Genomic DNA, 27,724 nt, shown 5'->3' with positions numbered 1-27,724 from the left:
TGATTTGATTCTCAGAGGACTTATGAATCAAGGGCTGCCAGTAATGCATTGATGTGCCCTTAACCCTATATTTTTTTAGGTAGGTGATCTCAGTGACATCAGAAGTAAAAACAGCTGGTAGGGGAATATCACTGGGATAAGCTCTGAACACACGAGAACTAATGCTGTTTTAGCTGCAGAATATAAATGACGTATTTGCATTGGTTGCAACCATTTGTAGGTAAAGTTGCAAAATAATTTCAGTAATAACTGATTATTTTTACATGCTCATAACTTTCTTAAGGATTCAACTTTGGAGCTGAATTTTTTTCATGTTTAGACTGCCTGAAGCTTTTTTTTTACGTTTGAATCAATATCCATCAGCCATTTTGAGGTTGAGAGGATACAAATAAATTCCCCCATCTGTTTTAAAAAATAATCTGACCTCCTTTTTCTTGGGGCAACTCAAAAATTCCTAGCGTTTGAAATTTGGGACCAAAACCTCTTCCCTACTGTATGGTCCTGTTCTCTCACTGCAGCAGCACAGGTCTTATAAAGCTGGTTTAACTGGCTACAAGGAGATTGACAGTATATAGAAAGTCCTGGATGGCATAGAGCTGACATAGTGATTCTATGCCACGCTCCTTTCCCTTCCACCCACCCTCTATGCCACACCTGTCTAGGAGATGTAGGAGAAGGAGAGTGGTCAGAGTGCCTCTATAATACACATATCTCCACCTGCCTGAATGGCTGCTTATGGTTCTAGGCAGCAAGATGTAACTTAGGAACGCTCTGGCCCATCTCTGAGTTACTCCAGGAACCAGTCCTGCCAGCCAAGAATCAGGGAGCCTCAAAGTATTGGTAACTATCCTATCTGGGTTCTTATGCTGTACCCATCATCATTGTGTATGGGTATCTTACAAATGTATTGATGTAAATACAGCCTAGGCATAGCACCCAGATACTACAGTGATTGGCACCTTACATGTCTGTCTGTCTAGATATTTGTATGTAAATAGGCTTTGATGACTAATATTTGCTTTGCCAAGTTTTAAAACAACCAATTCAGGACTGAGCAGTCAAAGTAAAAAAATTGCTTTAAAGAGCTCACTGTACATTTCACAGCATCTTTGTAACTTCATGCTTATGAAACTGGTAGCTCCAGGTCAGAAAACTTTAATTCCGCCTGCCGAGTTTATAAGATGTATGAGTCAAATAGTTTGATTTTTTTCCCCTGCTTATTTCTTTTCAGTCAGGGATACTGAGGGCTAGATCTCCTATTGAATCACCCATTGATTTTAGTAGAGGTTGAATCAGACCATACATGCAGAAATTAGCAGCAGCCCAGTGTGAAGATGTGAAAACAGGCACTCAATATTTTGGAAGTGACTGGACCAGATTTTCAACCTCTAGTTCAGACAGATTGCTCTGCTCCATGTATTAGAGTGCAAGGGGTTGGGGTGGACGACATTCTGTGCAATAGATGGTCAGTGCAGTTGTCCTTATTAGACTGTTCTGGTTCCAGACCAGCAAGAATTGAAGGAGGGGTCTAAAAGTGTCTAGAGCTCTCTTTCCCACCTTGGTACAGCTTATACTTAAGCCCAAGGTTTCTCTCAGTGTTAACTTGTATATGTAGCATTTTATCTCCCTCTGTGCATTTAGTTTATAGCAGTGGTTCTCAAACTGGGGCCACCGCTTGTGTAGGGAAAGCCCCTGGCAGGCCAGGCCAGTTTGTTTACCTGCCCCGTTCACAGGTCTGGCCAATCGCGGCTCCCACTGGCCACAGTTTGCCGCTCCAGGCCAATGGGAGGTGTTGGAAGCGGCACAGGTCGAGGGACGTACTGGCCACCACTTCCTGCAGCTCCCATTGGCCTGGAGCAGTGAACCGCGGCCAGTGGGAGCCACGATTGGCCGCACCTGCGGATGTGGCAGGTAAACAAACCTGCCCGGCCCACCAGGAGCTTTCCCTACACAAGCAGCGGCCCCTGTTTGAGAACCACTGGTTTATAGACCTGTTTTTCTTCACTAAATAAAAACATTCATGAATTTGCTGGGTTTTTGTGCATTACAATCAAATATATGAGCTATGCAATGTCCCTTGTGGCAGGAAGCCTTAGCTTTTGTAATTACCTGGGTTTTGACTGTTTGATTTCAAAGACATAATGTTGAATTACTGTCAGCTTTTGGGGGGTTGCTGTTTGTGTTTTTTGGGGGAAGAGGTTACATTTAATATGCTGTAGGTTTCATTTGTTTTGAACGTAGTTTGTTTTTCCAGAGGGAAGCAGAGGGATCACTCAGGTTCATTCAGGATAATAGGGCATTTTCAGATTCCCAGTAGGTTTCAGATACCTGGAATTTGGAAAGAGGGAAAAATATAAGGCTAGCAGGTGTCTTCCTTGCAGCTCCCGCACATCTAATCTAGAATGCTTTTCAGCAGCAATCTTGTCCCAGCTAATGGGGAAGGCACCTCACTGTGTCAAAAGTGAAAACATATTCTTGGGACTTTTATCCACTTTCCCATTTGAAAGATTGCCAAAGGGCAGCCTGAGCATCCCCTGGTGCTCTTAAACTACACAGCAACAATTTACCTAGTAATTGGAAAGGTCTTATGGTTATAGGAGCCTCTTCCCCGCTCCCTGTTCAAACTACAGTCATTGGTAGCCCTGTGCCTTTTTTTCCACTTATTAATATATCCCACAGGCCCTTTTTTGAATACCCACGCCCTTGGAAACTGGGAGAAATGGCAGTGTTGTTCGGTGTACTATAAGGGTCCAGGCCCTAATCTGGCAAAGATTTATGCACATGCTTAATGTCACACACTGTGAGTATTTCTACTGAAGTCAAGGGAACGACTCAGTCCATAAAGTTAAGCACGTGTGCAAATCGTTGCAGGATTTGGCCCATAGTCCTTTCTGGATAACTTGTGGAATGGCTTTTATGTTCCTCTACTGTCTTGATTTGAGAAACCCCCCAATGCAACACCTATTGCGTGTCTATGGAACCATACTGAAAATTCCATTTTGAATTCCCCTTCATGCATGTCCTGTTAGATGGTAGCTTTGTTACTGGCTGTGGAGGGTCTTGAAAACATAAGGTATTATCTTTTTTCCGAGGGAAGGAGTATCCATAATTGGGCCTTTCCCTCAGTTTCTGGTCCAGGAATATACAAGTGGTGTCTGTGACTTTCCATCATAATTTTAATTCACTTAAAAATTAATTCCAATGATTTGTGTAAATTCCTCAGATGAAATAATAAGGACCCCAGGATATTTCCATGAATGTGAGGGCAGAGCTAAGGTTTGCATTTGTTTAATTTAAAACTCATTGCACAATTTCTGAATATTAATCAAATGGGAAAAACATTTGAACTAAAATAGTATCTTATTTAAAATCAGAAAAATTCTGAAGTAACTTTAGTTCAACTACATTTGTTCTCCATTAGACATTTCAAATCTTTTTCCTAGTACTGATTAACACTCAGGTATCCTAAATTCTTAATAAAATATCAGCTGAATGTAAATGGATAGATTAACGGTAGAGCCATAGTCCCTTTGCGTAGTCGTATCCTGCTCTGAGTTGTAAGGTAGAACTCAAAGGATGGGATATTTAAAAAAATAAAATAGAGAAACCTGGAAACTTTAATTGCAGATTTAAGACTATGTTAAAATAATAAAGAAGGAAACCAAACCACTAGAGATTTTCAAGGAAATTAAAGCTAAAATTATCTGGTTCCTTCTTCCTGATGTCAAGATAATGTGTGCAGTGGAGGGGAACACTTTGAGAATAGAATGGAAACGAGACCTTTCTTCATTAAAACATCTTATAGTGACCCAACTATTATATCCTAGCCATTATTACTCATAAGTCACTCCTTTGGGGAATTTAAGGTATGGTTAAAGCAGGAGCACTCACTGCTGTCTCACTATATGGCCAGTGAGGTGTAACCTGCAGAGCTCTGTTGCAATTGAGCCTAGCACCGTTAACGTGCATGAATCTTGCCAACAATCCAGTGTTTGATGGCATTTGTTATGACAGCTGCTGATCTTAACAACACTTAACATTCCTCTTCTCTTGGAAAGGAAACACTAGGGCCCACGTTCAGGTCTTACACTGACGCACTCCCCGGCGAGACGGGTAGATGGGAATGAGTGATGAAGATGGACCTAATCATCTACTGCTTAAGTGCGAGCCCTCTGGGAAGGTCTTGTGACTCTTTGAAAAGACACAAGCTGCAGTAGAAGAGGAAAGTGACAGTGTTTAAAAAGTTATCTGAGAAGAAGTAACAGAGCCGGTGAAGTGGAACTTTACTGAGTACAGTAAAGGATGTTGGAGAACTCCTCTGAGACACATTGATGAGAACAGGAAAAGGGAGGGGGACGCCATTGTGGATCTTTAAAATGAAAGATCTCTGTGTTTAGCTGAAGGAAATAAGAGCTGTTGGTCACTAATTGTTCCCACATGATGCAGAATGTAACTTAACAGCCCCTTTTGTCTAGCAGACTCTTATGTCTCCTCTTTATTTTACTCTGCGCAGAGGTTTCTGTATTAAGTTGCTTTGGATTTTAAATTAAATGTCTGCAGTATGTTGGCTCTGAGATTCTGGAAACCACTGCGCACATGTTCCCTGGAAGAAAAATCTAACAATCCAATGTTTGCACATCCACACTGAGAGTCGGCCTAATTGAGTCCTCTTTGGTACTGAGCTGGCTGCTACTCTGCCATATCCACACTCCGGTCCTGTATGTACAGCAAAAAGCAATAAACAAACAAAACCTTCAGGGATACCCTTTTTAATTGTTGTGGAGGTGCTTCCTTGATCCATTCATTGTCTTAAGCAAGCTCAATCCAGTGCATGTAAAAATACCTGGCTTCCTGCTGATCTTTTCCCGAAAGTCTGTATACTGAAGCTCTGGCCATGGAGAATGCTGCAGATTTCCTGCTGCTAAATGGTGCCATGTTATCTCTGCTCCCACACTAGCAAATCAAGATGCAAGCCTTTGGCAGCTCAGAATCAACAAGCTATGATCAGTGTGGGTGCCGAGGGAAAGAAGGGCTTTGAATTTTTTGTAGCAATCAGTCTGTCATCCTGTTGCTAGCATCACTCTTAAAGAAGCAGAAAGACTGGGGGGAATTAGTGTTAGTCATTGATAATGGTTCTATGTCCATGATAAAATCTCTAGGTTGCGACAGAGGCTAATAGAAGGTAGAGCTGAGACTGATTTTGTGTGACCAGCCTTACTTGTCTGCCCAGTGCTTCAATATTCAGTCACTACAGAGTGTAAACTTTGGGCTGGGTTTTGATGAGGATGAAGAGGGGCTCTGGTAAGGAAGTTTAAGTGTGCGGCCCTATGTTTTGAGTATGTCTGGATCACCCAGTTTCTGTGATCATCGAGCAATCTTCTCTCAAATGCTGCTGCTTTGGCTTTCTATAATGTAGAGAGCATTCATTTATGCAGGTAGTTGTATTTATTTTTATATTGGTGCATAATATACATTCTTCCTGTGTTAGTGCAGTTAAATGAATACTTGGGTGTATTATAAAAACAGAATATATTAAATTATCTCTAAAAGCAGGTGAAACACCAACAGACCCTTGTCGTTGGCAGGCAGGATCGAATTGGGGACCTCTGGAGCTTAACGCATAAACCTCTACTGCAGGGGTGGGCAAACAATGGCCCCCAGGTCGGCTCCAGCCCCTCAGGGCTTTGGATTCGGCCTGCGGTGGCACCATGTCCCTGCAGCCCCTGGGGGGGGGGGGGGGGCGCGCACAGGGTTCCATGCGTTTCCCTTGCCTCCAGGCACCGCCCCTTGCAGCTCCCATTGGCCGGGAATGGGGAACCACGGCCAATGGGAGCTTCAGGAGAGGTACCTGGAGTCATGGCAAGGGCGGTGTACGCAGAGCCCTCCATCCTCCCTCCCGCAGGGGCCACAGTGCTTCCAGGAGTGGCGCGGGGCCAGGGACAGGGCAGGCATGCAAGGAGCCTGCCCTGGCTCTGGTGCGTGCTGCTGCCACCCTGGAGCCACTTGAGATAAGCAGCGCCAGGCTGGAGCCCGAGCCCCTCCGACACCCCACCCCCAACTCCCGCCCCAAGCCCCCTGCCTGCACCTCGCACCCCTCCTGCATCCCAACCCCCTGCCCTGAGCTCACTCATGCACTCCACATCCCAATCCCTTGCTGTAAGCCCCTTGCCACGCCCTGCACCCCTCCTGTACCCCAATCCCCTGCCCTGAGCTCCCCCTTGCACTCTGCACCCCTCCTGCATCCCAACCCCCTGCCCTGAGCCCCCTCCCACAGTCCGCACCCCTCCTGCATCCCAACCCCCTGCCCTGAGCCCCCTCCCACAGTCCGCACCCCTCCTCTGCCCCAATCCCTTGCCCTGAGCCCCTTCCTTCACACCATACTCCCTCCCACACACCGCACTCCCTCGCACATACCAACCCCCTGCCCCAGCCCTACATACAAGTTCCCCTCCAGATTTGGCCCTCGGCCCAAAAAGTTTGCCCATCCCTGCTCTACTGCATGAAAGCTAACTGGCTCTTAGCTAAGGCTATAGAGCAGACTCATTTCACATACCCACCCACCCAACCCAGCCCAGTGCCACTAGATGGGACACACCACCACACCCAGAAGGTCTGTGTGTTACACAGGCTGGTTAAGGTCTCCCTTCAGTAGCATCCTTTCATTACTTACTTTTATTAATTAGTTTTAGAATACAACAGTTTAAATCCTTGGAAAAGCCACAGGCTAGAGAGAGTGGAGCTGGCTGGCTAATGGGGAAAAATCACAAATAATTATCTGTTAATCTGTAATGAAATTGCTGTGATTTTATTCAACTAACTCTGATAGGAAAAGAGAAAATAATAGATAATGATGTTAATCCAACTCAGTGCAAGTTATGTTGTCATGACAAATCTCTTGATCAGCTGCAAATCCCCTATCTGTTTTCCAAGCATTGTTTGTAGGACAGGACATCATTAGGTATTATTTTCCTCTCCCTGACATTGATGTAAATTGGGTGCAATTCCCTTGGTTCTGTGGAGATACACTGGTGTGAAATTGTTGAGAGGAGAATCGGGCCCAGTATTTGCAAGGGAAGATTAGGTGCAAGCTGGTATTGAAGAGAGAGAAGATTGGCCCCACACCACAAATAAATGATTTTCCTCAGAGACGTAAGCTTGGGCAAACCTGAATTTATGTTACCATGTGTTTGCAGATAGTTCCTCTAGATTTGTCAGTGAAAGCCTGCGTATCGGTTCCAAAGAGATTCTGGTTTGACTTGGAAGAATATTGCCATGGTGTTTAGAGATCTCTATTGTGATGCTCTCAATTGTGAAATATATGCATGTAAATCCAGGAATGGATAGATGCAACTTCTCTGTACTGGACACATCCTATCAACCTTGCTGCCACATTTGTTTCTGCAGAGTCGAATCAGAAACTCAGAAAACCCCAGTTCTAACCAGTGCATATTTACTAGGTCTATATAATGTTTGCAGGCTTAACTAAACCATTTAATTATATACTGCTAATCAGTCTTTCCCAGGTATTCAATTTTTATGAATGGGACAGTGCCAATCCCTTCCCCTCACCCACATCGCCTCACGGCTAGTGTATGTGTATGTTTAATATTAAATGTCTTGTGTTTTTGACTGTAACCTTCACTTAGACTGGTTGCATGCATGTGAAATCTGAAATATTTAAAGGACTTCTGGTTCCCACTCTATCTTGGATTCTTCTGTGTCCCTCATTACCATAGTGTCTGAGCATCTTTATTGTATCTCCTTACAATGTGTCTCTGACGTGCTATGGTGATATGCTCATTCTATAGATGGGGAACTGAGGCACTGAATGACAAGTGACTTGCCCAAGGTCTCAAGGGAAGTGAAGCTGGGAATTGAGCCTGGGTCTCCCGAGTCCAAAGCTAGCACTGTAAACACGGTGTCACACTGATCTTGGAAAAAGATGGTGATCATTTCTTTAGCCACTTAAAAGAAACACATATCCTATCTCTTTGTGAGACAGTTTTGAGATTCGTTTGGCCCAGGAGGCAACTGGAGAGCCGTATAACATTAGGGCTGTTTGTTGCATGTTATCTGTATTATAGTAAGATTTAGCCAGGACATCAGAGCAGGATGCCTAATGCTTTTCCAGGGTGCCTAATGCTGATTTTTTTATTTCTGTGACTTTACCAGCTGGCTCTGCTGTGGCACTGGCCAGTCAAGAGGTGGCAGATGTCATCATCTAGTTCCAAACCCACCTTTCTGACGTTCTCTACATGTAGTGACAGCGCTGAAGAGTGATAAAATATTGCATCTTCTCTTTCTTCTCTCTGCTAAGGTCCATGGATCCATTATAATGGATATTTGTCTGCTTGCAGCTTCGGGACAGAACCAAACCTCTGGTGTCAGTCATTGGCAGCAACATAATGCCCTGCCCCCAGAAGTTCCTTGCAGTTGTCTCTGCCTTCCTGGCTGCTGCCCCAGCCCTCCCTGCTGCAAAACTTTCCAAAGAGAAAGGCCAACCTTTTATTTAAAATGACCAACAGTTTGTCTCAGTCGTGTCTGATTCCCAGCCAAATCCCAGGACTGCGTTTGACTTTTGGGGAGATTGTTCCCCTCGGCACCATTTCCCCATCTGAAGTGTTTGCAGCAGCTGAGGTCCTGCCAGCTTCTGAGACAGTTCCTCAGAGCCAGACTAAGAAAATCCAAAGGCAAAAGGAAACAGGTGGACACTGGCACCCAGAGATGTGGTGGTGTCTCACTACAGGGAATGTCCCATGCGCTACAGCAAGATAAATCATTGTGCTTTTTCCTCACAGTATAGTTAACACAATCTGTAATTCAGGGAAGTAGAACTAAATTAATAAGGTGGTGGGGTCTGTCTCAAATGGTGGGGACTACTGGGGTGTGCGGAATTCCCTTGCTGCCAGAGACTGACAGGTCTTGTTCTGCCCCCAAGCCTCAAGTAGGCCAAAATACCCATGGCAATGGAGCTGTGGACCTTAATATGTTGCTGTCTCAGTGCTGGAAAGTGAAAATGGCCTTATAATCTTCAAGTCAGCACAGTGCCACTGGTGGGAATGTCCAGACAGGTCTCCATGCAGCAAGAGCACTATGCACTTAAAGCAGGAGCAGTGCAGTCCCTAAAATGGCCTCACTGTTGACATTTACTTACTTTCTGCCCTTTCAGATAAATCGTGAAAGCTGGTGTTCGATAGAGCCATGTTCAGATCCTTCACTGCTGGAGCCGACGCAAACTCAAGAATCTAGAGGTAAGTAAAATGCTGTGCACCCAATCCCTTCGTTCAAGGAGCTGACACACCAGTCTTTTTCCTTACAATTAACCTTTTACCATGGGATTATCCTTCTTTCCTTCCTTTTCTCTCTCTCCTCTTTCCCATCCTCATGCACAAATGGGAGAAAAGGGCACATGTAATTATTAGCCCATTGTTCCAGTGTTTATATGACTAGTACTGAGACATCCAGTTACATAGCCCATCTTCTCATGATGCAATTCTGTGTTAAAATATTTTACTCGCTCATTTGATTCATAAGTAAAATTTAGACGCACATGAGTATATAGATTGTAGCCAGGACTTTGAAAATGAGTGCCCCAAATTAGATTCCTAAATCCATATTGAGACATCTAAATCAGTAGCCTGATCTTTCAAAAGTACGGAGCACCCAGCAGCCTCCATTGATTCCCAGGATTCAGGGAGAAGAAAGGTGGTTCAGAGCCATCTTTCCCACCCTCGCCCCTGAACTGTGCTGAGCTTATGGTCATTTATGCTGTTTAATATTTGCCCTTCCTTCCACGTGGATGGAAAAACTAGCCTGGCCTGTTTCAGGGTGCCTTGATATCCCAGATAAGAGGGAACATTTCCTGTCTTCTAATGCATGTATTTAAAACAGTGTAAGCTGGAGTTGTTTATCTGCTCCCTTAATGGTGGCTTTGAACTGGGCTTTTCTTAACAGTGGCCATTTCTTGCTTTGTTTTCATTAAAGAAATTACACTTGAGGGGTTGAGATGTGGAGAAGTAGGGGTATTATCTTGTTTTCAGTGATGAGTTGGAAGATGAGGGTTAACTCACCTAAGTGTACATTATTGGCTAACAGCAACACTCTGGTTAGTGCATTAACATTCTGCCTCTGCTTCCTGCTGAATAATGCACCAAGACATTCACTGTTGTGTCATGACACCCCTCACATCAGATCCTGGAGTGAAGTAGCGAGCTGTCTGGTTGATTCTGGACATGCTGACCAGGCAACACGTTGAGTAAAGTATCCATTGCAAATGAGTATTATACATAGGTGGGAAGATTTGTCACGGCATTTCTTTTTGCCAAAAATCACAGAGTAATCATGATAAGGCTAGTAAAAGTCACGGATTTAGTGACTGCTCCATGATTTTTTTTTTAATTTAATTTAAAAAAAAAAAAAAAAAAAAAGCCCTGACAAATGAACCACCCCAGCACCACAGGCTTGTTCCCTGTTTTGGGCCAGGTGAGGCGGGGAGGTGGAGAGGGAGCTGGAGAGCAAACCCACTCCAAACTTACTGTGAGCAGTGGTGACTCCTGTGTCCCAGGGCTGGGCCTTGGGGTTGAGAGCGAGCCCATCCTGCACTTACTCCTGGCAGCAGTGGCTCCTGTGTTCTGTGGGATTGGGCCTAGCTCCTCTCTGTGGGTGTTGCAATTTGGCTCACAGAGGTTTGGCCCTGCCACTTTCTGTCATGACCCACCTAGAGCCTTCCTGCATGGAAATCATAGCCAAACAGAGAAGTCGAAGTATCGGTGACTTGTTCAGCAAAGTAACAAACCTGCAGCCCTAACTATATGTCTGCAGGTTTGTGAGGTGGCAATGTAACTGTCCTGATGAATTCTCACAACAGTCTAGTGTCTGCCCAAGCTCATGCAGTCCTTCATATGGGACTTCATCATCTGCTTCAAAAATCTGAGCTGTTTCTTAAGTGAAATTAGTTCAACTAGTTTTTCATTGAGGATACAGCCTTCAGTTTCGCTCTCTATGCAAGACACACATCAAAAAAAGACTCATACAGTGGCCCCACCTGTGAGGTTCAGATCTGATTTTGGCCAAAGTGCTGTTAAGAGGGGGTGTTGTGAGTAGTTAAGTGACCAGGGATCCACCCAGGCTTTGCTTCTGGCCCTTATTAGATAAAGTAAAACTCTTTTAAAATGTGGACTTTCCCTGGGGAAACAGTTAACACTTATTATGTCACTGATATGGTAGATTACTATCATCTATTCTAAACAGTCAATAATTCCACTTCTGAGTCCCCCCAGATTGATGGACAGTAGCAAGCACTAATCCTTTCACTGCCTTCCTGTCTCTTATTAAATCAGTTTAAGCTCCTTGTGTGCATTTTCAAAGCCTATCTCAATTTTACCTCCACTTACATGTCTCTTAGCTGTTTCTTTTGTCTTCTTTTAACCACCCTCAGCTGTATTTTCTTTCATATGTCACGCTATGCTTAGAACAACCTAGCACTTCCAAGATGCACTCAGCCTCCTCTTTCAATTGCACTTCTTTCATGAGACCTTTCAACTTGCCATCTTCTGCATATGTGGTTTCCCTGTGGATTGTATTTCTCTTTCTGAAATTGATTTTCAGTTCCTCAAGGCAGAGCCTGTGTGCTCCATGTGTTTGCAAAATGCCTTTACACGTATCACTCCATTACTGTATAAATAATGAAAACAGGACACACCAAATCTACTGTTGTTCTGACTGTGAGAGTGTTGGTGTTACCACCTCTGAAGTAATGTATGTACTCCAGCTCCTCCCCTTCTGTCCCTTTCTGAAGTGTTGTGGTACAAAGACTTCAAGGATCACAGTAGCAACGCAGCTCCTGACTGAGCTGCAATGCTGCAGGATGGGAGGAGGGACAGGGAAGAATACAGGTGTGTCTCTCCTCTTTAGGCAAAGGTCTGACAGAATGTAAAAGAGATGAAACCAGTAGAGTTCTGCAGATATTAACTTAACAACCAGTAGAATTCAGTATTACTCCAGAGGGCATTCTGCGCCAAAAATAAAAAATTCTGTGCACAGTATTTTAAAATTCTGCAAGTCTTATTTGTCAAATAAATGTGAAAGCTCCAGCATGGTGTTGGGGAGCACAGGCCACTGGTCGCACAGAGATGGGAGATCGCTGTGCACACACACACACGCTCCTGGGACACGGATTCAGCAGTGATGCTGCACCCAACCTTGACGCAAGGCAAGGAACGGGCCTGCCTCAGAAGCACCCCATGGCCCTGCCCCTCCATATCAGGTGTGGGCAGGCAGGCTCAGCAAGGCAGGATCCAAGTGGGGAGGAGCTTAGTGGGGGGGACAGGTGTGGGTTGAGAGGGTTCTGTGTGGGGCAATCTGGATGTGAGCAGCTCAGTGGGGAATCCAGGTGTGGGGGGATCTGATTGCACAGGGGTTTGTTGGGGTGTTCTAGGTGCAGTGGTAATGGGACACTGCAAGGGGGGTCCAGGTGAAGGTGGCTGGGGCTCAGCTGGGGAAGCAGAGTGTAGAGGGGATAGAGCTCGGTAGGGGGGGTCCAGGTGTGGGGGGAGTGGGTCTTGTCGGGGGGGATTCTGGGTGTGTGGAGGATGAGACTGGGTGTGAGGGTCTGGATATGAGGGGGTCTGGATGCACAGGTGTTGAGCAGATACAGGAGCAGCTTCCTGTATAGTGATCCCTCCCCCTGCAGCTGAGGAGCGATGGTTGCAGGAAATGTGGGGCAGGGAAGGGGGGAGTTTGCAGAGCTTCTTACAGCTGGGGAGAAATCTGGGGGTGGATCTGATGCGGCCCCGGATGCTGTGGAAGGAAAGAGAAAGTCACGTCCTCCCCAGTCCAGACGGGACTAGCAGCTGAGCCCAGTGCAGGGTAGGAGCCACCAGCCATGTCTTCCCCAGTCTTCCCCCAACACCGCAGTGGTTTACCTCTCTGCCAGTTGCCCTGGGCACCCAAAACATGCTGCTGGGGAGGGTTGCATGACTGCTTTTGTGGCTTCCCTTCCCCATCCTAAAGTCATTTTTCTGTGGGGAAGCGAAGAAATCTGCGGGGCATGTAAATTCTGCACTTTTGCAGTGGCACAGAATTCCCACAAGAGTATAGTGTGGAACTGAATCCATCAAATTTGATAGTAGAGCTGGAGCTCACTTAAATTTTATAGGATCATTAAAAACAACCACCTATACAAAGGTTCTCATTTAATATTAATTCTTCTGAAAAAACATTTAGGTTGCTTGAATACATTGAGAGTTATGGTTTTTCCTGTGGATCGCAGTGCAAGCATTCAGTTAGAAAGCTATGCCTTCTCTCTCCTTTACCTCTCGCCCACTTTGAGGGGATGATGTTGTGGTAATTCCGTGCATTGAACTGCTTGGAGCTTTCCTTCCCATGGGCTTTTAGTTTGATTTGTATTTCTCTCCATATGATGCACATAAAAATGCACCGAGTGTCATTTTATTTTCATATACATCAACATGGAGAGAGAGAGAGAGAGACACACACACCTGTATGAGCAGAGTTAAACTATAAATCATGTATGCACAGTAAATACATGACGTATATGTGATGAGAGTCATCTGTCTAGTTCTGTTAAGGCATTGTCACAGTGTTGTCACCAGGGCTTATCAGATCATGGTATAAGAATGTGGAGTCCCAAATTGTGCAACATGTGTACAGTTTAAAAAAATCAATAAATAAGTGCCCTTGAAAAGGGGAGAGAATTATTCCAAACAGCCTTTGGATTTGGAAAGTTCTCAGCACAGCTGGGATGAGGTATGTGTCATGTTTCTCCTCCCCCCATTGTTTCTTGAAAGAAAGAAACTCCTTCCTCTTCCACCCTCTCATGCCCCTCTCTTGGCCCTGCAATCCCGTTTAATGCCTGTTCTGATTTATTTTCTGGGCGAGGTATCCGTCCATTGGCGAATCTGGAGCTTCCCTGTGAATTTTCCATCAGAACGTCGCTGGGCCTGTTTGTTTTTCCGTCTGGAATGTGGACATGCTCTGTTAAACTGCCAGCTGGATTGTTCGGGATGTTGGCTCACAATCTGTTACAGCTTCTCTTTTTTCCTCCTCCTCATCCCCCCCCAGTTGTGGAAAAGAGGTTCAGATTTTCCGGGTTACTGAAAGGGGAGAAGCAATGGAGAACAGCCACACCTAGTACAAGAAGTACTTTTCCTATTCTCTGCGCTTTGGAAACTCTTCTCTGGAATATTGGTGTTTCCAGTCTTATTTTCTTTCTTGAGCGTAATTACAGTACGACAGGGAGCATCTTTATCTCCATTAGTGGAAAGCAATTCTTTGTGTATTCCACAGTAGGTATGCGTGCTCGCCGCGTTCACCGGTGCCGGAAGTTTTTCCCTTAGCAGTATCTGTACTGGGGGAGCACCGCAGAGACCCTTGGAGTGGCACCGTATGTCGCCCATCCTCAACGCCGGCCAGAGCACCCAGGTCACTGTCAGGACGGGAGTCGCGGGGACCCTTGACACTGCCTGCCAGTGAACGTAGGCACCGGGAACACTCCCGTATGTGGTGTGGGTATCGCAGCCACTCTCGACGGGATAGACGCCATCGTTCCCGTTCCAGCTCCCAATCAGCTAGACGTTGTGCTCGAGACTCCCCACGGGGTGCCTTGGCACTGGGGCAACGGACCTTGCATCGCCGTCACGGGTACCAAGGTATTTCTTCAGGCGTGTGGAAGAAGGGAAAGAATTGACAAGGATTTGTAGGGGATCTTAATGCATGTCAGTTTGTTAACAAGAGTTAGGCCAGCTGTAACCCTAATGACGTGAGACTTGTAGAAGCAAGGATTGTGTGAGGCGAGCAGAAAAGAACTGTGTGAGAAGTTATTACGACCTTGCACTGATAATTAAATACGTAGGCTGATGCCCAGAAGCTGAGAAAAATAAGATAGTAGGATGGCCTATGCATAAACAAAATGCATCTGTTGCTCATCATTGTCTGTAATATTGCTTGCTATTGTCTGTAACAAAGGTATAAATGCTTGCTGTAATTGTTTACCTGTGGAGAGACCTGTCCGGGACTGGGGCAACCCAGTGTCCTAGGGCACTCCCTCCCTCAATTAATATTGCTTGAGAAATAGTAAAGTATTTGATTTTGCTGCACCCAAACTAAAAGCGAGAACTGAGCTTTTCTCCGACAGGCAAGTACCATTCCTCGATGTCGAGGTCCAGGTCCCCAGGGACACAACGTCACAGGCACCATTCCTACTGCTCCCAGGACTCCAAGCATTCGTCGGTGACCTCAGCCTCAGTACCCGACCACCCATCCTCAGTTCGCACTGTTCAGGTGCCATCGGGCTCTCAATTGCAAGGGGCCCCATGGCAGGGACAGTGGTGCCAGTGGGCACCATGGCCACTGATGCCAGTCCGGATAGGGGCTCATCTGGCCACCAGAGCATCTCAGGCGCCTCGTCGGGCCGCCTACGGGACAAGTCAGTGGATCATGAGTCGGCGGAGCCACGCCCAGACTCTGATCTGGAGCTTGATGCCCCGGCTCCATGCCCCAGGTTCTCGGCTCCATGCAGGCCCTCCCCCTGGCACCGGACGACACCATAACAGCGCCTCTGCCATCAGTCCCACAGGAGGACTTCAGGGCACACCAAGACCTGCTAAAGTGGGTGGCATCCAGTCTCCAGCTGCAGGCTGAGGGGATGGAGGGTCTTTCTGATTCCCTCTTCAACGTCCTGTCTCCCTCGGCACCAGGCCGCATGGCCCTGCCCCTGCACCAGTGTATCGCCAACATCTCCAATTCCCTGTGGCAAACCGCTGCCTCCTTGGCCCCTGTCTCCAAGAAAGCAGAGAGGAAATACTTTGTGCCAGCCAAGGACCATGAATACCTCTATTCTCACCCAGCACCCAACTTGCTCATGGTGGAATCAGCAACAGGACCAGCCTGCGCCCACCCCCAAAATAAGGATGCCAGACAGCTGGACTTTGGGAGAAAGCTTTATTCCTCTGCGAGTTTTCAGCTTAGGATAGCCAAGCACCAGGCCTTACTGAGAAGGTATGACTTTAACCTTTGAGAGTCTCTGCCTAAGTTCGAGCCCCTCCTCCCGGATCGGGATAGGAAGGACTTCAAGGCGCTGGTGGAAGAGGGAGCAGCGGCGGCTAAAGCAACACAAACAACAGGAGCCACAACACCCTGCGTTTGATGGCTTCCGTGATTTCCAAGCGCAGGGTGTTGTGGCTCCTGTTGTTGGAACTGTCGACAGAAGCCCAGTCTCTGATGCAGGACCTCCCGTTCGATGGGAAAGCGCTCTTTGCAGACCAGACGGACGTCAGGCTGCATGGGATGAAGGATTCCCGCACTACCTTGCAGACCTTGGGCTTCTACGTCCCTCCGGCTAAGGAGAAGGCCAAATTGCTTCTGGCAGCTCAACCTGCAAGGAGCAGATATGAGCCCCCATATAAAAGACCCAGAGACCAGAAACGCCAGTCTCAGCAGCAGTCCCACTCTACCCTGCAGCCTGGGCCCTCCAAGGGCAAGAGGCAGGGAAAGAGGCAGTTTTGACCATTTGCAGGGGGGCACCGGACCTGTTGCCAGGGAGACCCTCTGTTTAATAAAATTTGTGTTCTGCAACCGATTGTCTGCCTTCCACAGGGTGTGGTCATCAGATCAATGGGTCCTCAGTACCATTTCCATGGGCTACATGTTGCAGTTCACCTCACCCCGCCAAATCACCCACCCTCCATGATGGCCCCGGGGGACCCGGAGCATGTCCGCCTCCTGGGACAGGAGGTGGACCGGCTACTGCACCTGGGGGCGGTGGAAAGGGTACCCGTAGAATTCCAGGGCAAAGAGTTCTACTCCTGGTACTTCCTGATCTCAAAGGCCAAAGGCGGCCTCAGGAGCTCATGGCTGCCTTTATAGTGTGATATACAGGCGCCACTCCAGGGTTTGCCGCGGTGCTCCCCCAGTACGGATACTGCTAAGGGAAAAACTTCCGGCACTGGTACATGTGGTGAGCACGCACACCTACTGTGGGATAGACATGAGCAACACATCTCGAAGAACGCCAGTTACGGAACAGGTAACTGTCCTTTTTCTGGGGAAGCATTCGTTTTATCTGAGTGCTTTCAAAGGAGCATTTTTTCATTCTCTTTGAACTTTCCACTAGTCTTCTTTAGCACAACTATCAAGCTGTCTCCATTTCCCACTAGCCACGGGACATAGATGGAAATAGGTGGAACCATGCTGTTCCTGGATGTAATGGCTCAGTGCTGGATGGTTGGCTGTTTAGCGCTCTCTCCTCACCATCACCAAAGGCCAAGCATGTCACTACCACAACATAGTCATCTCTCGTAGACTACACAGTGAAGCCAGCCTTCATTTTGGCGTCTCTTCTCCTGTACATACTCACTGAGTGAACTCCCCTCGCTCAGCTGAGAAGTACTGAGCTTATATGTACTATTTAGCTAGAGTTGAATTTTTAATTAGGACCACGTGAACATGGGTTTGTGGGAGACCTTTGCAGTGCAATCTGCTTGGAAATTGTTTCCTCTGACAGTCCTTATCCCGTGGGCTGAGTTTTGTGCAGAGGCTGGCAACAGCTGGCATAATATTTGTATTACTGTAGCATCTAGGACACCTACTTATGGTCCAGGACCCTGTTGTGCTAGGGGCTATACAAACACAGGGGCAATAGATGGTCCGTACCCCAAGAGACTTACAGGTGAAGTAGAGCTGCCATGGGGGAGAGGAGGCCTGTTTCAGATAGAGACAAAGGTGGCTTATGGCTCCTCTCCCCACCCCAAACCCATCTCAGCTATACAGGGTGTACATATGACAGAGCTGAAGGTTGAGCACAATAGATGTAATTTAAAAGTGAATAAATGTTTCATTCAAGCAGATACCATCAAAATGTGTTTCTGCCTAGGTTAGGCCCGGATGAAGATATTTAGTTAAAAATATTTTGATGGAAAATTCATTTTTTGCTAAAATGAAAATGTTCACAGAAAGTGCCTGCTTTTCTCAACTATTTTCATCTTTTTTCATTAAAAAAAAAAGAAACTAAATTGTTCGGTTTTTGACTAAACATTTTTTGGTTGCCAAAGGCTGAAGATATTTTGATTTTCAGGTTTTGGGTTTTTCTATGAAATGCTGACATTTTGCACTGAAATATCAACAAAAACTAAAGTTTGTTAGTTTTTTAAAAAAATGATGTGGGAGAGAGAATCCCTTTCAGACCAGCCGTACTCCAAGTGTTCATCCTGTGCTCAGCACCAGGATAATGAAAGGCAGAAGCAATTTATGAAAACATTCATTAGGTTGAAATGGATTTATTTTTAATTTATAAAATGTCTCTAACGATCAAAGTTCCAGGTGCAAGTACAAAATTTAAAAAAACATGAATTCTGAATAACTTAATCTGTTGAGAGCATACTTTTCTCCAAAACAAAGTAAACTCTTTCACCCCGGTAGGAGATGTGAGAATCATCCTCAAATTCTCCTGCTAAGCACTAAAGAAATCCTAACCTTGGCTTTAAAGAATTAAATGGAATTAACTTTCATCTTTTATATTGAGAAAGAGGAGCACACATTTCACTTACATATGCTTTACGCCTACTGAATATGGGCCTAATTCTGCTCTCATTTAAGTCAATGGCAAGCCCCTTATTGAGTTCAATGGAGTCAGAATTGGTCCCCAAATGTATATTGTATATGTACTGGCAGTGTATACTACAGGTACAAATATATGTTTTACGTGGCATGTCTATTTTACATAGGGTGACCAGATGTCCCGTTTTTAAAGGGACTGTCCCATTTTTGGGGACTTTTTCTTATATAGGCACCTATTACCCCCCACCCCCTGACCCGTTGTCTCACAGTTGCTATCTGGTCACCCTAATTTTACACAGACACACGTATGCCACGTAAGGTATATCTACACAGCAGCTGGGAGAGTGATTCCCTGCTTGGATAAACATACATGCACTAGCTCTGCTTGCTAAGAATAGCATTGTGGCCACAGCGTCACAAGCAGCGGCTTGGGCTAGCCATGTGAGTATGTACCCAGGGATTCAGATGGGATTATACTTGTGCAGCTAGCCCAAGCTGCTGCCTGTCACACTGTGGCCACATAACTAATTTTAGTGCACTAGCTCAAGCAGAGCTAGTGCCTGTATGTCTACCTGTGCTGGAAATCACCCTCCCACATTCTGTGTAGACAGACTCTGAGAAGTGCTAAAGAAGGACTTCTGAACTGTTGAATAAAATGTTAAAAACCTGCGCTGACTTTCTGGGAGGTGCACACAAAGTGTGACACAAACACTTGTTTGTAAAGTGCGTTGCACACTTGTGGCCTGTGTAAATAGGTCAGTAGCAATTAACTGACATGACCAGTGCTGCTGTCCACAACCAAATGCACGTGTGATACCCCTCTAATGATTTTATTGAATTTGTTTTTGTACCTCGTGCAGCAAAAATGAAAGGTGGATGCATGTGACTGCACAAGAAAAGGCCAGGTTGTAACTCATTCTGGTGTTTTGTTGTTTGTTTCGCCAGAATGTGAAAATTTCCTGGAGGATGGGTTGAGGGGAGACTGTGCCTCATCGCACGGTGTCCTGAAAAGAGAAACTGGAAGCGAGTCTGAACTCTTCCCCTTACCTGGCGATGGGATGGATGACATCGTCTTTGGAAAGGTAGGGCTGTCTCAGAACGCCAGCTTACTGCTCTGGGGGCCTGATTCTAATGACCCTCCCCAGGCAAAACTCCCATTGATTTTGTGGGAGTTCTGCCTATATAATGACTGGTGATAGGTAACTGGAAATAGATGAAGAGATAGGAAGGATCAGGTCCCTTGTGTACAGCTACAGTAATGATCAAGAGGGACATGTTTGCTGTGGTTTTGCACAACATTTTATTGATTTCCAGCAGGGTTCATTTAAAGGGGGTAATTTGATTTTAACTTTCTGCGGATAGATCAAACACAATCGGAAGAGTTGAAAAAGGATACTTTCTCTCAAGGTCTCTAATAAGGGTTGCACAGAGGCTATGAAATCCAGTGTTACAAACGTTACATTTTCTCCTACAAACAGAGACCTCCTGCAAAGCACTGAGCTTTCCATTGGCCTCCTCGGCACTGTACACTATGATTTGTTGGAGAACCAGTGTGATTCTATCACTTCAGTGAGTCTATGTTAAAAGGAAGAAAACACTCACTCTGGATACTTAAGGCCAATTGAGCAGCGCAGAGTGGCATGGCTACATTGCCAGGCAGTAGTAATAAAGTGACAGTGATAGCTCTAGTTCTTGGATGTTTCTGAGTGCTTCCAGTTTGCCAAGGGGCCCAAAAGTCCTGAGTGTCATCATTGGCCTGAGGAGGAGGAGGGTGAAAACCAAGATACAAGATCAAACTCTTAAATGAGAGTTGCTTTGTTTCAGAATTTGCCTTGTATCTACTGCTTCCTGGACCAGGACAGCCTGGTATATCTTGAGAAGCAGAAACCACCCACCCTCAAATACTTCCAATTCAAAATGTTAAGCTACTTGCCAACCCCCGCTCTGCCTGGTGAAAGGATAAGCATAGCAGGTGGCTTAAAGGGCGTCTCAGGAAAAAATGCTCCAGAATGAGGCTCGCTAGGCTCCTGTGAACAACCATCACAGAAATCTCGGCACAAGCTGTGTGTGTATATGGTGAAGCTTAGAATTCTGCACAGATTGTTATTTATCATCTGTAGCCATCCCATGCTTACCTGCTGCTCAGACGTGTGTTTCCTGTCTTGAGCAACTGGAAGTCGGGGTGATTTGCGTGCAAACTTCTAGAGAACTGCATTTAACAAACTGAATTTCTCTTTGGTTAAATCAAGACAGATGATGGCGAACATTTTCCAGCACAATGGCAAAAGACCACAGCCTGGACTAAGTGATCTCATGTGCTGTAAATGCACTGGAAAGTCACCCATAATGAATGTGGCAGGGCGTGGAGCTCACCAGCCTTGCCCTTTCCCATCTCACTCGCAAAATGCGGGAGGGGAGACTTGCCTCTATACGGGGCTTTCCTTCAGGCAGAGCAGAACATTGTCTCCAGTTATCCCATTCAGGGAGTTACACAAGTTACAGAGTTCAGCATTGCTCATTATGTGAGTCTGATCTTAATAATGGTGTTTGTGGAGGTGGCGGTGGGAGTTAAAGTAAATAATGGCAAAACGTTTTACATTTCCCCTCAAGTTACAGGGTGTGTTTCCCAAAATATAACCCACAAAAATGGAGACTCAAAATGACATGGTAATCCAAAATGGCAGGAATGTAACAGGGGAAAGAAGCATCAAAGTGCGAGGCCAGGGGAAGTGTGCATGTGAGGTATATGATTCTTTGATGGCTTTGTTACGGTAACAGGGCCGGTACTGAGAAAATTGTTTCATTTTCATAATGGAAAGCTCTTATCAAATCAGTGTATTCTGAGTCTTTCCCACTCTGCAGTGGAACCCATCTAGAGATGGGTAAAACTGAAAAGGTTTAGCAATTTAGTCTGGAAGCTTATTCAAAGCTGAAATGACTTAGTTGACCTCTGCCTTACAAGCACTTTTGTCTCCGCTCTGCTAACCCTCCAAATCTAAACAGAAGGGTTCCCTTTTCCCTGTCTCTCTCCTTCCTATACGTCTGGCACCTCTTTACTACATTTGTGCCTCCATCCATTGTATATTTATAAATACCAGAAGCTTTCATCAATACCATCAAGCTTTCAGTAGCTTTTTCTGGTTTTCATTCATCTTTTTTCCCAGGGTCCCAATTAGAGATGGGAAAGATGAGTTTTAAGAAGAAAGTGGTTTTTGAACATTCATTCGAATGAGTATTGACCTCAACCAGATGGCATCTGTGGCCCTTTTTACTCATTTTTCACAAATGTTAGTACCAGCACGCTGTGTCCATAAAAAAGTTTTCAAAATGGAAAACGCTGTGAATATTGCCATATTTCAGAGAAACGATGGTGAGAATATGCATTTACACAAGTCTTGATGTTTGAATGGCCATCTTAAAGTGTTTGTGGGTTTGGGAGTCATCCAGCTCTGGAGCACTGCCAAGATCATGTAACTTAGGTGACCAAAGACACAGCATAAATAGAGAGCTATTCATAGCAAATCCTGAGTGGTAGTCACAGCAAATAGTTGATGAATGACCTGTAATGTTCACGAAACCCATTCAGCAAATGATTCTGAATTACAAACATTATAAAAATCAGAATCTGCTCACTGCCCTGCTTCTTGTCAGGTTTGTACATGAACAGCAAGGGGTTAAATTCATTAAGTATATCCTAGACCACTCTTCCAATTCCATGCCCAAATGTTGACGAGTTCTAGTTTAGGAATTGAAGACTAATTTGTGCAGGGGAGAGAGACTATTAAAATACAGGCAGGTTGGGCTAGAAATTCTGTGATGTGCACACCAATTCTTACATATCAGGGTCTGTGTTGTTAAACTTATAGGAAATACTGTGGAAAAGGAGCAGGGATTAAAAAAAAATAGAGTGAAAAATTGAGTGGAAAGTGGAGAGACTGAAAAACAAATTCAGAATTACTTTAAAAAAGGAGTAAAGAAGAGAGAGAAATCCTAGCGATCAAGCACAGCGTATACTGTAGGACTTCTTATAGCCTGTCTGTCTTTAGAGGTAGTGAGGTAGTTCTGTCCCTAGTAACTAGCACAGGCGTCCCTTTATCCAGGTCAATATTGTTTTAATTGAATTGCGGTGGAGTGGAGGGAAGAGGAATATATTTAAACTATAGAAGAATAAAGTTTATGAACTACTTGTGTGAACAACAGCAAAAAACCTAAATAAAACAGAATGCATGTGAGGGTCTCAAAACCTCGAGCACTTTGATTTTGCCCGTTCCTGATTTTTATTATTCTAAAGTTCCTGTTTCTCCTTTGGATGGAGTTACACTTGAACCGCTTGCTGCTGCAGCTGTTTGCTATATGAAACATCCATTCTTCATAGCAGGAGTTACTATACAAATACTCAGTGAAGTGAATGATGGCAGTGGCTGGAAATCCAATATGAGTTGTTTAATATAGTCAGGAAACTGTAGGCAGAGCAGGCCTATGGCTATATGGCGCCTCCTGTGAACATCAGAAATTCTTGTAGCCTCCACAAGATTGTTAACATTTCATCCATTTTAAGCCCCGCTTCTGTTCAGGGGCTCCAGAGGCTTGAGGTCCTCTGAGCAGTCAATCTCTGCGAGATGCCTGGGACCGCACCTGACTATGTGTATATATATGTTCTCATGACTGTGTGTTTTACCCATCTTCCATATCGTTCTGACTGGCACATGGAGGGTTGAGCATCACGTGCCAAAGAAACAAGAGCTCCTCAGTTAGAGACCCTATCATCAAAGCATGACTTGTTTCTTCAGATACTTGGCAGTTGCTGGCATCCAACAGTCATTTACACAATGAGCCCTAAGACTCCAGCAAAATGTCAGGCTTTATTCCCATAGTCTAGTCATCCTCCTCCTCCTTCTCTAGAGAGCTCTCTGTGCTGTAGGCAGATATTGCAACATTCTCTTCTGTGAATGATTAATGCTCTCTAAGGCCATTTCCTGTCGTCTGTGTAACTCTGTCTTCCTGGGGCATAACTGGTATTGCTTGCTCATCTTAGCTTTTAAGCTCTCATTGACACTTCAAGTCACCATGCAGCTTGTGAACCTGCCCTTGCAGATATTATTAAGCGGATTACGTCTGTGAGCCAGAGGTCACACCTGAGACTGTATTCGTTATCTTTTTGAGCCACACAACAGTCTAACAATTTAAGCTGTGGTACACTGCGTACAGCTGGAAAAGGAAGAGAAATCCTATGGAGTATTTCCTAAAGCTTTCAATCTTGCACATGGTCGGTGATATATAGTGATGTACAGTGATCATTGTCACGAGTAGATGTGTTGGCCTTCACTTCCCAAAATGCTAATATGAGTTAGGATTCTCCCAAAGACTTCCTCATGGGTTATGGCCCCATCTCACTAAGTTTTTTACCTTCATCAATGATCTTTCTTTTCTCCAGAATCTTCCATACTCCCCTGAACAACAGCAAAAAAGAAACAAAGGAAACTTTTTGTTTCTAATTTTAATGTTAAGACCCTCCCACTTTTTGGCACATATTAAGACCATGTGACATTGTTCTGTGATTGTAAAATTCCCATCACCTTAATTAATCTGACTTCCTTAAAAAGTTCCCAGGAGCTAAGGTATGATGATGTGGGGTTTTTTTGTTTGTTTGTTTTTTAATTAGCTAACACCTAGGAGCCAGGGTCATACCTAGTTCAGTAATCACCTCCAACACTGGGTCAGCAGCAGGGTTAGAATTGAGTACCTGAGTTCATTAGCTGGAAGGAATAGTAAGCAGTTGTGGTCTGTTGACCTGCCAGCACAGTTTACAAGTTCTATTAACATAGATTTTTTTTTTCATCTACTGTGATGGAAAATTGCTAAATTAAAAAAAAAAAACTCTATGTAGTAGTGGTGATGAATAGCTTATGACTATCGGGCCTTGTGATATTGAGAGGTTCCAGTCTTGTGTTGTGGGTTTTGTTTTCTGCATTTGCATCATTGTCTAGGGAATTTACATGAAACCGATAAGTGGGGCTAAAAGATGATATTTTGTTAATGGAGTGAAAGGACATTTTCTGCATTCCAGGTTTTGAAATCTTGTACAGGTTTTTCCAACATGATGATTCTCATCTACAGATACAATCTCCTCTGCTGCACCATTTTCGTTTTTATTTTATCATTGTTATTCCTAATGCAGCTTTTAATGGTTTTCTAATTAGCTATGCAAATTAGGGAAAGCAGACATGATGGGTCTAGCTAGCCATAGCGTAATATATGCAATATTTCCTGGGAGATTTAACATCTTATTTACTTAAGTTAATAAATCTCCATTATAATATTTGATTGAAAAGTACAGGTGCCACGCTACACTTTCATTGTGAATCAGAGATGCCTTTTTATATTGATTGGGAATCCTGAAATAAAAACCAGTGTGTGTAATTCAGTGCTCAAGAGCAATTCTGAAATTGCAGATCAGTATGTGCAGCCCAGAGTTCTTGAGCATTTAAAGAATAATAATGATGATGATAATTCTTCCTTTAGAGCATTTTTCATTTATAAATCTCAAAATATTTTACAGAAGAGGGTCAGTATCATTATCACCATTTTACAGATGGAGAAAGTGAGACTCAGGGAGGTGAAGTGACTTGGTCAAAGTCACCCATGGGCAGAGCTGGGAATAGAATCCAAGTTTGCTGTGTCCCAGCTCTGCCCATGGGTGACTTTGACCAAGTCCAAGTCTGGTGCTGTATCCACTAGGCCACACTGTGTCCCTGTTAGTCTTGACTCTTTGAATGCTTTGTCTTACAGGAAGGGAGTGTCTTTTTTAAAACAGGAAATCAGTGTTATTTAGGAGAACTTTTCCTGAAGAACAGGAGGGATATTAGAGTCATGACTGCACTGGAGGCTCAAGCAACTTGCACCTGGTTTTTTTTACTAAACCAGTCCAAGAGATAAAGGCAAAACCATAAACGAACCAAATGTATAATTATAATTGTTAAATTATATTTTGATTCTGTCCAGCTGTAATTTAAGAAACAGGCAAGTGCATATATGAGGGAAAGTAATTCTGTGTTTTTGTTTTTTTTTTAAAATAGGGATGTTTTGCTTTAGTAAATTATTTCCATTTGGAAAATAAAAATCCCTTTGCATGGTTTAGAGTTAGGCAGCAAAACACAGTAATTTGGCAGTTTTGCACTACATCCATTCCCTTTGCATCCAGGATTAATGTCCTTTAACTAACTGCACCCCTCTGGTGGTCAGCCAGGATGCAATCTTCCTTCCCTTCAGGGACACTGCCCCAATTATGACAACAGTTTCCTGTGACCCGGAAAAGAGAAACAAACTATTTCCTTCTCTAATAAAATATTGTTCTCATCATGACTAATAAGTAATTTGTCTGGATTTAGGCAGTTCAATAAACTGTCACCATGACATGCAAATGCCAAGTTATCACCGCCAATGATGTAAAAAACAAAAAACCGGTAATTTTATCAGGCTGCTTCTCCAGTTTTCTTCGGTTTTTGTTTTGTTTTACCCCAAACCTCATTTAAAAAATATACTGTAATATACTTTTTCTAACCTTAATTTTGTCACTGAAGTATATTTATAAAAAAAATTATCTTTAATGGACGATATTCCTTATCATGACACACAGATCACTGAATTATTTTAACCAAAAATATATACATACTTCCCCCCACACACTGTATTACTTATGCAGTGTACTCTGTGGATATTTTTTTTTGATGGATGTGATTGTGGGAAAGAATGTGGAAGCATTTTTTTAATACATGTCTTAAAAAAATGAATCTTGGTACTTATTAAACTGATATGAGAAGCAGGGCTAATGCCCACCAAACTTGGCAGTAAGGTTTCTCTTTAAATTATGGAGTATTTTACCAACGACTGTTTTCAGACACCTCATACTCCCTTTTTAATTGCCATAGCAGCTTTTAGGTGATATTTTTGTTCTAGTACAAACGCAGAACAGAAACATGCAGACTCTGGAGTGGTCTAATTGACTGATTTTTAAAGAGCTCATGATGTTGGACTTTGAGGTGCCCTATAGTGGGAATGTGGTAACAGCATTTGTGTTCACGTTCATTACTGTTGTCTGTTGCATTTGTAAAGGCACATCTCTCATCTGACAATTGAATTTGGTATTCTGTTAGCTTTTTGCAAATGAGATTTGACGGACTGCAGCTCCCCTAATGCTCAGTTCCTGTTGAGTATCAGTGAGCCTGCTAGTTGAAGACAGCGACAAAGAGTCCTGTGGCACCTTATAGACTAACAGATGTATTAGGAGCATAAGTTCTCGTGGGTGAATACCCACTTCGTCAGATGTCACATGCATCTGATGAAGTGGGTATTCATTCACCCACGAAAGCTTATGCTCCAATACGTCTGTTAGTCTATAAGGTGCCGCAGGTCTCTTTGTCGCTTTTTACAGATCCAGACTAACACGGCTACCCCTCTGATAATTGAAGACAGTTAGTCACTGTGGCTTTGGTGAATAGTCCATTATATACAACTGGATGGATCATTCTGAATATTATTATTTTAAATGATACAGGGCTCTGCAGGAGTATACATTGAAACTTTCCCCATTGGCCTTGAGTCTGAAAGTGATGTCATCAACATGCTTGTGTTTTTTATACTAGCCACTGGGAACACAGGATAATCATAGACTCGCTTTAGGATGTATTGTCGGAATGTGGCTGATAGCTGAATAGAGCTAGCTGGGGTTCCACTTACTGCTTTTGAAGCAAACTAAACCCAAGATTAAAGACCCATCCCACAAGGCAGCCAATCCTGTGGAACAATATTTTTCAACTATAGTTGGATTTGACAAATGCTGAAAATTCTGACATTAACTTTTTGATAAATGGAAGGTGCTTGAGGGAGGGGACTAATCATTTTGTGTGTGTTTGTTTTATGCTACTGACTAATGTTCAGTTTTTGCTGTAGGGTGCAGTGGAACAGTTTGCTACCCTTTTTGCCGTAATTACTGGAAGCTACAAATCTGGTTCAGCTCACACACAGAGGACTGAGTTTGCTGACTGAAGTCATATGACCTAGCAATCATCTGTGCCCATCATTTAAACTAGATAATTATTTGGCCGGCTTACAAATCTTTGCCTGGTAAAAGGTTTCAGGATTGGAAATGCAG

General features: G+C 44.3%; 1 protein-coding gene across 3 annotated transcripts in view; it reads left to right on the top strand.

Annotated features, from left to right (window-relative positions):
* The window catches only part of AKAP13 (A-kinase anchoring protein 13), a 343,718-nt gene that overhangs the window by 228,803 nt on the left and 87,191 nt on the right, over positions 1 to 27,724 (top strand). For all 3 annotated transcript variants that reach the window (XM_050967379.1, XM_050967378.1, XM_050967380.1), the window contains 2 exons: positions 9,170 to 9,251; positions 19,519 to 19,655. In XM_050967379.1, the coding sequence (XP_050823336.1) occupies positions 9,170 to 9,251; positions 19,519 to 19,655 (219 nt within the window). The remainder of the gene's footprint in view (positions 1 to 9,169; positions 9,252 to 19,518; positions 19,656 to 27,724) is intronic.

Source organism: Gopherus flavomarginatus, chromosome 9, assembly GCF_025201925.1.
Source record: "Gopherus flavomarginatus isolate rGopFla2 chromosome 9, rGopFla2.mat.asm, whole genome shotgun sequence".
Taxonomy (NCBI): domain Eukaryota; kingdom Metazoa; phylum Chordata; order Testudines; family Testudinidae; genus Gopherus; species Gopherus flavomarginatus.
This window is presented reverse-complemented; position numbering and strand designations above follow the sequence as displayed.